At 32.4% G+C, this 9806-nt stretch overlaps 2 protein-coding genes across 7 annotated transcripts; both read right to left on the bottom strand.

Moving 5' to 3' along the window:
- Window positions 1–51: 51 nt before the first annotated feature.
- Window positions 52–5529, bottom strand: LOC124496148 (uncharacterized). 5 transcript variants are annotated; one of them, XM_047059625.2, is made up of 5 exons: window positions 5378–5529; window positions 3245–5313; window positions 1389–1694; window positions 1101–1319; window positions 52–1016 (listed from the first exon to the last, which is right to left on the bottom strand). In XM_047059625.2, the coding sequence occupies exons 2-5, from the start codon at window positions 3840–3842 to the stop codon at window positions 268–270; spliced, it is 1872 nt and encodes a 623-aa protein (XP_046915581.2). In that variant the 5' UTR covers window positions 3843–5313; window positions 5378–5529; the 3' UTR covers window positions 52–267. The 5 variants fall into 5 exon arrangements, with proteins under 5 accessions (XP_046915581.2, XP_075589374.1, XP_046915587.1 ...); XM_075733259.1 differs by lacking the exons at window positions 3245–5313; window positions 5378–5529 and adding an exon at window positions 2124–2220; XM_047059631.2 differs by lacking the exons at window positions 3245–5313; window positions 5378–5529 and adding an exon at window positions 2031–2137.
- Window positions 5530–6317: 788 nt separating this feature from the next.
- Window positions 6318–9806, bottom strand: LOC124496144 (uncharacterized). Of its 2 annotated transcripts, XM_075733260.1 has the most exons (6): window positions 9411–9806; window positions 9166–9306; window positions 8396–8638; window positions 8113–8335; window positions 7743–8057; window positions 6318–7686 (listed from the first exon to the last, which is right to left on the bottom strand). In XM_075733260.1, the coding sequence occupies exons 3-6, from the start codon at window positions 8570–8572 to the stop codon at window positions 6743–6745; spliced, it is 1659 nt and encodes a 552-aa protein (XP_075589375.1). In that variant the 5' UTR covers window positions 8573–8638; window positions 9166–9306; window positions 9411–9806; the 3' UTR covers window positions 6318–6742. The 2 variants fall into 2 exon arrangements, with proteins under 2 accessions (XP_075589375.1, XP_046915578.2); XM_047059622.2 differs by lacking the exons at window positions 9166–9306; window positions 9411–9806 and adding an exon at window positions 8701–9104.

Raw genomic sequence — 9806 nt, forward strand, 5'->3', positions numbered from 1 at the left:
ATTTCTACCCAGACGAACCTATGCTGTCAATATAGTGATGAGAAATTTTGCTTTTTTGAATTTTTTTTTAGAAAAAACATATTTATTTCCGTTATTATAAATGATCAAAGTTGGACAAGCATAATAATAATAAAAAGAAAAACAATTTATCAAAACATGATATTGTTATAGATAGGAAATTATAATCAATAATAAGTTTTTTCGTTCTTAAAATAAGTTTCTTGGTTGTCGTTTTATAATACAAAAAAATGCTAGATTACCGACAGATTAAACCGATATTACTGAAATCGGCGGTAATTGTGGCTGTTGTGATGATGACGGTGGTGGACTACTACCACCACCAGTTGTAGATCCTTCTACAGGTGCTGGTGATGATGCTGTTGCCATAAATGATTGATCACGTTTAGTAATCAAACACCAGATAAGAAAATTGATCAACGTAACCAGAATGATAATGATCAGTAAAGCAAGTAGATAACGAACAACTTTAACAACATTAGATGTACGTTCTGAATCGAAACGGAAAAGATCACCAAGAAATCCACCACCCGTATGAACTTCTACACCATGAAAACCATTCATTGGTTTTGGTTTTGTTGGTCCACCAACATGTGTTGTTTTGTGTCGATCACCATTACCAGGGAATGGAACATCAATATATTCTGGTATCGTGTCACCATCATCGAATGATCCACCGATTTCATGTGTTCGATCAGTATCAAAATCAGAATCGATTGGGAATGTTGGTAATTGTGGCGATGTAGGTTGTTGTGGTTGTGAGGGTGATGTTGGAGGCCAATAATCTTCCTCACGTCCACCGCTGTCTCTTCCATCCGGTGGAATAAAACCGGGCGGTAATGATGAAGTAGGTATTCGTGACATACAATTCATATGTTCATCCGAATAATCACCACAATTATTATGATGATCACAGGCTAAATATTTAGCTATACATCTTTCATTTGTACATTGATATTCGTGTTCACTTTCACATCTAAACATGAATTCTGGTTTAGCTATGAATAAATAAATGGAATAAATTAGATTCAAGATTCAATAAAGTGAAATGATGAAACGAAAAAAAATGTCCAATTATTTACCATCACGAAATGGTGTTAGAATTAGATGAAAACTAAATGGTCCAACATGTAGTTGTTCAAAGACTAGTGTTAAGGCATTTTTTGTTGTCGATATGGTAAATGTACCGATTTCTGGTGGTTGTGAATTTTTCAAACCAATCGCTGGCGAGGATGATGTGGATGTTCGCCGTGAAAAATGTAAAGTTTCCGTAAACCATTCTTTACCACCGGTAATTAGTCCTATTGTAAAAGAAACGTAAAAGTAAGAAACGTAGGAGACAGAGAGAAGTGAATCAATTCTTAACATACCGGTAGCAAGACCTTCAGCATAGATTCGATGGCCATAATCGACAGTAAAACTTAGTAGACAATATGGAACAAATGGTGGTTGTGACTGATGCTTCTGCTGTTGGTGATTATTATTATTCAAATGATTTTCCATAGGATTTGGATATATTCCTGGACGATAAAAACCCATTCGTTGCCGATGTGTTTCATTGAATTGGAAATCCAATATAGATGGCAGCCTAATTTTCAATGATTTTTCCAATCGTATAAGATGCCGACCAGGATAATCGGACCATGTTGTTTCGGTACAATAATCAGCTAGATTATCTATAAAAAAAAATTTGGGCGCAAAAAAAGATTAAAAAAGAATTAAATAACACAGCAGGCGATTCACATCGACAATAGAGACACTTGCAGATATATCTTTGTGATGAAGCAGGTAATCCAACACCTTTCCACTTGAATGACCTTTGACATTTCATTTCAAAATTAGAAAAGTTTTCGTTCCTTTTCAACCACCACCGTATTATCTAAACTATTTAATGAACATATATAAAACTATATAGGTGAGTGTAGGTGGTAAAATGATGGTGGCCTTTTTGCCTCGCCCGAATGACGGACAAAAAAAAATTTTCCAACAAACCAACCAACCAGTCAACTAACCAATCAACTATGTAGTAGGCTTGAATGGTCAATTCAAGTGGAAAAAGAAACAAAATTATAAGCATCAATTGTTTGATGCTTCAACAAAATTACCATCAAGATTTGATGATGATGAGACAAGACAATATTTCTTGCGCACACACATACACTTATTATCAATGATGATATCTACAATTTTTCTATTTTCTTCTTTTTTGTTCAATGCACAGTCACACATAGACACATGCATGTCTCATTTCACTTTATAAAAACTGACATCTCTGAACAAATCAGAGTAATCGTCTGGGTAAAATTGGTTAATAATTTTTTCCCTCTGAAAAAAGCTTTCAAATTTAATAATCTCAACTTTTTGTGAATCAATCAATTTTTTATGTGGCAGTGATGATGATGATTGATTCGTTTCTTTATGCAATGCCGATCATCATCATCATCATCATCATCATCATCATCATGATCATCATGATCATTACCTTTATGTATTTTATATCTATATTTAGAGGAAGTGAAGAGAGAGAGAGAATGGAAAATGTATCGTTTCATTCAATGAATCTATTAATAATTTGATCGAGAAAAAAAATGGTTGCCCTTTCTCTCTTTTGAAATCATATCATATCTTTAAATTTAGATTTTGTAATCGATAAATCTTGATGTCTAATCTTCAATAATAATGAAAGATATTCATTAGGAATTTAACCAAATGACCTATGACCGATGTTAAATAATGAGTGGTGGTGATGGTGGTGGCGGCCAAAACAAATTCGATGAAAAGCAATTCATGTTACAAACATAATATATTCACCATCACCACCTCCACCATCATCACATACACACACAGACAGAGAGATAACATTTTTCCATATAAAACAAACAAAAGTTGTGTGTGTGTTTGAATTCAATCAAACAAAACTACTGGATATTTGAAATATTTCTTTCTATATTTAGAGAAACCAAAAGAGATGAAGAGAGAGAAAGCAAAAAAAAAAATGTTTGTGTTTGTGTGTGTGAACCAATACCAACACTGATATAGCCAAAACAAAACATTAGACTATTCTCCAAAATAGAAAGTAATCAATCACTACGAAAACGGAAGAGAACTTCTTCTTGTGTCATTATATAACACAACATACAAATACATCATATTCATTCAATTCATTGTTTAAATTAATTTGTTGTGGAATCGTCACATTTCAAGTCATAAATTTTTTTTTACTTACATTCAATATAATTTGGTTGCTGTGATTGTTGTTGATTAACAACAACAGGTTCAGCATGGACTAGTGTTATAGAAAACAAATTGGCTGATAAATATGATGAAAGATGAAATGACGATGATGGCCATACGATGGTAATTATAAGGGATACTATCAATGAAATGACCATCCTCATTCTCATCATTAGTTGACCATCATTTAAGGGACGATCATAGTAATGTTGTTGTTGTTGTTGTCTTGGTCGATTTTTCCACCATAATGATGATAACATTATTTTTCTTAGGCATAATAATAATGATGATGATGATGATGATTGAATGGATAACAATAATAACGATGATATGACTACAATGAATGTCATGATTAAAATCGAACACAATATTGCCAATGTCCATAATCTTGGAATAACGATGATGATGATGATGGCAAGAGCGACAATAGGAATGCTGAATATTGCTCGTATTGAATTCTGGATCAAAATTTCAAATTTTGAAACAAACAATTCAAATGATAATGACTTAAGGTGTGGCAACTGTTTATTCTTGAAACCGGTAGCAGCAGTAGTGGTAATAATGGCAGTGACCTTAGTTTGATCGGTCATGATTGTTGTTGTTCTTATTGATCACATTGGTAGATGACACAGAGATAGTTTGACGAAAAATAAGTGGCCATCAACCAATGATCAATCGATGATTGATCAATTCACTAAACCAAATCAAACGATAAACTTGTTTGATATGATGGTTTACATGGTGAGAAAAATGTTTTACTACCAAAAGGTTCGTTTCATTTCAATTCAATGATATCACAAAACTATAAGGGGTCATAGGCCGGAACAACAACAAGTTGAATTACAAGGGATATGAATAAAACGAATTAATGAATGATGATGGTTGACTGGTGGTGAAATGTCAACCAGTAATGCGACCAAAACAGAAGTTTATTCAGTTGTGTGTATGTGTGTGTATTGAATTTGAATTTGACGATTTTCGGTTTTTTCAATGTGATGATGAGCGCCAATCCGAATCAAACCAAATGAGAGAACGTAGTAGAATTGGTTGATGATGCCATCCCATTTTATTTTATTTGTCATTCATTATCTGTATACGGATTCGGATCGGTTCATTGTTATTATTAGAGGAAGAACAAATGAGATTCATTTAAAATTCAGAACATTTGCAAACTTCATCGAGATGCCACATTATATCTGTTATGATTTTGTTGTTGTTCATTTAGAGTATGGGCGCGTGTTGACATGTGAATGCCAAATACATTGGGCAACCAACCAACCAACGAACAAACTAACCAAGCAGTCAACATGTCGAACATTTTGATGATGTATAGCTTATATATGGATAAAGATGTGTGGCCTAATTATATTCCACGATTTTAGTTTGATAAATGATGAATGTTTTCGCTGTTGTCGTCGTCGTCGTTGTTGTTGTTGTTGTTGTTGCTGTTGTTGTTCGTGCCTAAATCAACAAAACAAAACCACAAAACAGACGAACATAGAACACCATCATCATCGTGATAATATATTGATGGAATAAACTTCCAGGGCGCCAATTGACTAGAATTTATCTATCCATGATTATAAATCTGGGTTTAGATGACAATATACGGGAAAAAGTGACGATGATGTGAACACAGTAACCATTCAACGGTAAATGGATAGTATGTTTGTTGGTTGGTTGGTCGATTGGCGACCGATCGACCATTCAACCAGCCAACAACCACAATCTATCCTCCAAGTCTTTTTCATTTTTTGTGCTCTCTCACCTCTCTTTTTTTTCTATCACTCCATGAAGTATGTGTCTAAGTTTTATTCATTCTTCTCAACTATCTGGCGAAACGAATTTAGGAAAAAAAGATTCGCTTGGTTGCTATACTCAAGCAATGAAAAAAAGGCCATATGATATATAAGTCTTGCTGTTGATGAAGATCTTTTTGTTCGATGCGCCTAGTTGAAGCCAGTGATGATCATCATGCTGAGTGGTGGTGGTGGTGGACTCTTTTCTTTTGGATAAATTTAAAAAAAGTGAACAATGTCCAAATTATACACTGAATCCCACCTAAAATAATAAGAACAGCTTAAACATGAATGACTACTAAGTGATGAAGAAATAAGAAACTTACATGGTTAGCAAACATATGCTTTGAATGTCGGTCATCAGGTATTTTGAAAAAGAGAAGCAAGAACAATGTACAACAATTTTTTTTATAAAAAGGAAACGACATCTCAAAAAAACGGATTCGATTTTTTCTCTTGATTTTTTCCGCTTAAAAAACAATGTATTGTTATCATATACAGATATATGGAATCGGATGCAACAGGTAGATAAACAATCGATTATGGCGCCCTCTATCAATTAAGGAATTGCAACTATTTTTGAAGCATTTTTTAATTATCCAAATTGTTTGATCGATTAATGGTTTCTTTTTGATGGTGGTGGTGCTGGTGGTGGTGATGGCTATTTTATATTGTCGACGTGATGATGATTGTTTTGTTTTTTGTTTTATTTGTTCAAATGTGAATCCACTTATTTTCTTTTCAGTTTTTCTATAGTTTGGCCAGTCAAATAATTATGCTTGCTATGCTTCGTTAAGCAATTAGAATATATGAATGGTATGTGTGTGTGTGTGTCTGTTTGTGTGTTTACAATAAGAACCCCTTCCAAGTGTATGTTGTTGAACCTATTAAAGGGCAAAGAACAAAGGTTAAGGTCATCATCGTCATCATTATATATAGAAGTAGATAAACTCGTTCAATTGAATAAATGGCTACTGGCATTACACACGCACAATTTTTCATATAAAATGGATGAAATGAACTTGTCGTTATAGTGGATAATTATGATCATAACCGAAAGCATATATGTAATTAAAGATAGGCTTGAATTGGCATCTATAGTGATAATAACAATGCTGTTGATGTTGATGAATTGGGAATCACCTGTTAGAATGATGATGAAATGAGAAAAACAAATGAATTGAATTGGTGAAAAAGGCGAGGACAACAATAACGAAAACTTTGGATTTCCGACACATCACACAAAAAAAAGAATAGGAAACAGAATTCAAATTGAAATTTTTTTTTTATTATTGTTTTTCATAGTCAAAAATTTTTATAAAAAAGCAAAAACAAAAGAAAAGAGAGTCCAATTACATATATATATAGATAGCGAGGATATGAATTTTCAAAAAAAAATGAAATTATAAAATAAAAGTGATTATTAATTAGATGAATTTTTTAGATGTAAAAAAAATTGATTGTAAATCTATATAGTTGAACAAACAAACATGTGAAATGGTCAATTTCGATGTATTGAGATTTACATACATTTTTTGTGTATTGCCGGTATCAGAAAATGGAGAAAACATTTCAATAAGGAACTTTTTTGTTGTTGTTGTTGTTTACTTGTTTGTTTCCATTTAGAAATGTCTTTTTGATTGTCTTGATTTGTTCATTGAAAAGATATTTATATTAATTATTATTATAAATTAAATGCCATTTGTAGCTACATTTAAATTTTCTTTCGAATCAACAGTTGAACCAATATGATTGGATGTCGATGATGATGATGTCGTAGTACTTTGTTGACTAAGATTTGAATATGAAACAGTTGAAATTAATTTAGAATTTAAATGATCATTTTCTGGTGGTGGAACGGCTTTTGATTCGTTTGTTGCCAATGTTGTAGATTTGGCATTAACATTGATCATTTGTAATGGATCATTCATTGGTTTGTCATTCTTCTGTGGTTGTTGATTGTTTGATGTTGATGACGATGATGATGATGATGATGATGAAGGGGATATATTATTTTGTTTGGATGCTGCCACAGATATTGGTGTTTGATTATTGGCAGACTTTCGAATATTACGACGAGATAATTGTGATCCAATACTTGAACCAGCTTTTTGAATTTCTAATTCATCCAATCCAGATCCAGGTGTGGATCGTTTTTGTTGTTGCGGACCACAACATGTACTTTGTACACAACTTCCACGACCTAATTGACCGGGCGGACAATCCAGCGCACAGTTGGCATCATTGATCCAACGATATTTAAGCTGTACATCTGGATTGCCAGCATTTAGTAATCCAGATGACCAACCAACACCTTCATCAGAACCTGGGCCATTATGATCTAAAGAACTTTCCATCGTATCATCTGGTTCAACAAATTCCGGTTGAATCGTAGTTGAATGAATTCCTTCATTGTGGAAAAATTCTTTCACACGTTCAGCAATTTGCATATAGTCATGTAGATTACGGCAACGTATATGTGCCGATGCAATAATACGATCGCCAGCCAATTGCCAAACATGAAATTCATGAACGGCCAATACTCCATCAATTTCTTGCAATAGTTTTCGTTGTAATGAATCAATTTGAATATGTGTGGGTACGGTTTGTAACAAAATCAATGCCGAATCAATCACTATAGAATAAAAAAAATTCAAAAAAAGTTATGCATGATTTTAAAAAAATGCTTACAAAGTGGAAATGTACTATGACCAATGATAATGACCATTATCATAGATAATGCTGGATCCACGTAAATATTATATTCCCATTCAGTGTATTGAACAATCAAGGCACTGATTATCACAATGATTGATCCAAGTGCATCGGCCAAAACGTGTAGAAAAACACCACGCATATTCATATTACGAGCTGAATGATTTTGAATTTTTTTTGTTTTGGTTTGCTGACCACCAATGTCACCATTTTGTATCTGTGATGCATTGACAGTGACTATATCTTCTTGTTGTGGCACATGTGTATGACCACCATGACTGTGTCCATGTTCTGATTTGAAAATAATTAACTCATTAGTATACTATAGTTCATCATCATCACTTACCATGAAACAATAATAAGCCAATCAGATTAACACATAATCCAATAATGCCAACCACCAATATCAAAATTGGATTGTGTAATTTTTCTGGATCAACAATACGTTTTAATGATTCAATCAATATGGAAAAACATAGTGCAACTAAAAATACGGCATTGATCAATGCACCCAATACTTCGGCACGAGCCCAACCAAATGTATTTTTTGACCACTTTTTTGGTGACATCTAAATAATAATAAAAAGAATTAAATCGTCAAATTCGATAAAATTAGTTTTATTACTTACCCTCACAGATACATAGGCAATGACTAGAGCAACAACATCGGAAAGCATATGAAAACTGTCGGCAATTAATGCAGTTGAATTGGTTAAATAACCAACAATTATTTCAACCAAAAAAAAGAAAAACGTCAAACACAACATTGACAAAAGTCGGCATTTAGGACTATGAAATAGACCCATTTTCAAACAAAGAAAAAATGATGAAGATGATTAGAATTTTAAAAAATCCGGGTAGTTTTCCTTTTTCTGAATATTGAAATATGGAAAAAATAAAAATTAAATCAGAAAAATGATCAGAATTTAGATACAATTATTATCGCCATCATTTTCGATCAATTGATGATTTGTTTTGTTAGCAAAAATGTGTGTGTAGTTACGATTGAATCGAATCGAAGCCAATGGCTGAACTTTGGACACAAAACAATTAATTTATCTTATTCAATCGAAATGAATATTTGAGATGCAGGCAGACGCCTTTATGTATTGGTGTGTCTGTCTTGTTGTTATGTGATGTGATGATGTGACAGAAAACAAAAAAAAATTACATGATGAACATGGACATTAGAAAAAATTGTTTTTTTATTGCCATTGTTATCTTAATTTCATCATCACTATTTAATAAAAAATTTATTGTTCAAAAATTTGGAACGTCTTTTTTGCAAATTTGATTTGATAATAATTTCACATTAATATATAATGATGATGATGATGATATAATTCAGGTTATCTACCATATTATGATCATTGGAAAAATTCTGTTATGTATCACTTACATTTTAAATTGGAAACAAATATTTATTGTTGATGTCTCAAAAAACAATAAAATTCACAAGATATCGATGTATATTGCACACACATACAAATAATCGATTGTTAAATGTTTTGTCGAATTGTTCTCGTTGTGTTATAAATATCTATGATGATGATCGAATGGATAGCAAAAAAAAAATGACAAAATCAGTCTCTTGTTGCTGCTTGTATCCAAAACACACATGCACAAAAAATGAATGATTCATACAATTAATGTTGCCATGTTTTTTAAATGGACAAATTTTTTCCCATTTCTGGAACACTGTTTTTGACAAAACAAAGATTTCAAATTACACGCAAACACACACACACACACATTGAGAAATATGAATCACTCCAGAAAAAAAAATTCTTCATTAAACTTCGTCGTAGACACACACACACAAACACAATGGCAGTGATGATGATTCTTTGAAATTCTGTTTTCTATTTCTTTAATGATGAATAGAATAATGATATGCTCATTTCATTTTTTTAGTTTGGTTTCGTCGGTTTTTTTTTTTTTTTTTTGGTTCAATAACATATTCATGTTCATTCGGTGCGGCAACTTTTCTATATTCAGTTCTATGTTCAATGTCTGGCTCTTTCTTATGAGCATGATTTA

Source organism: Dermatophagoides farinae, chromosome 8, assembly GCF_024713945.1.
Source record: "Dermatophagoides farinae isolate YC_2012a chromosome 8, ASM2471394v1, whole genome shotgun sequence".
Taxonomy (NCBI): domain Eukaryota; kingdom Metazoa; phylum Arthropoda; class Arachnida; order Sarcoptiformes; family Pyroglyphidae; genus Dermatophagoides; species Dermatophagoides farinae.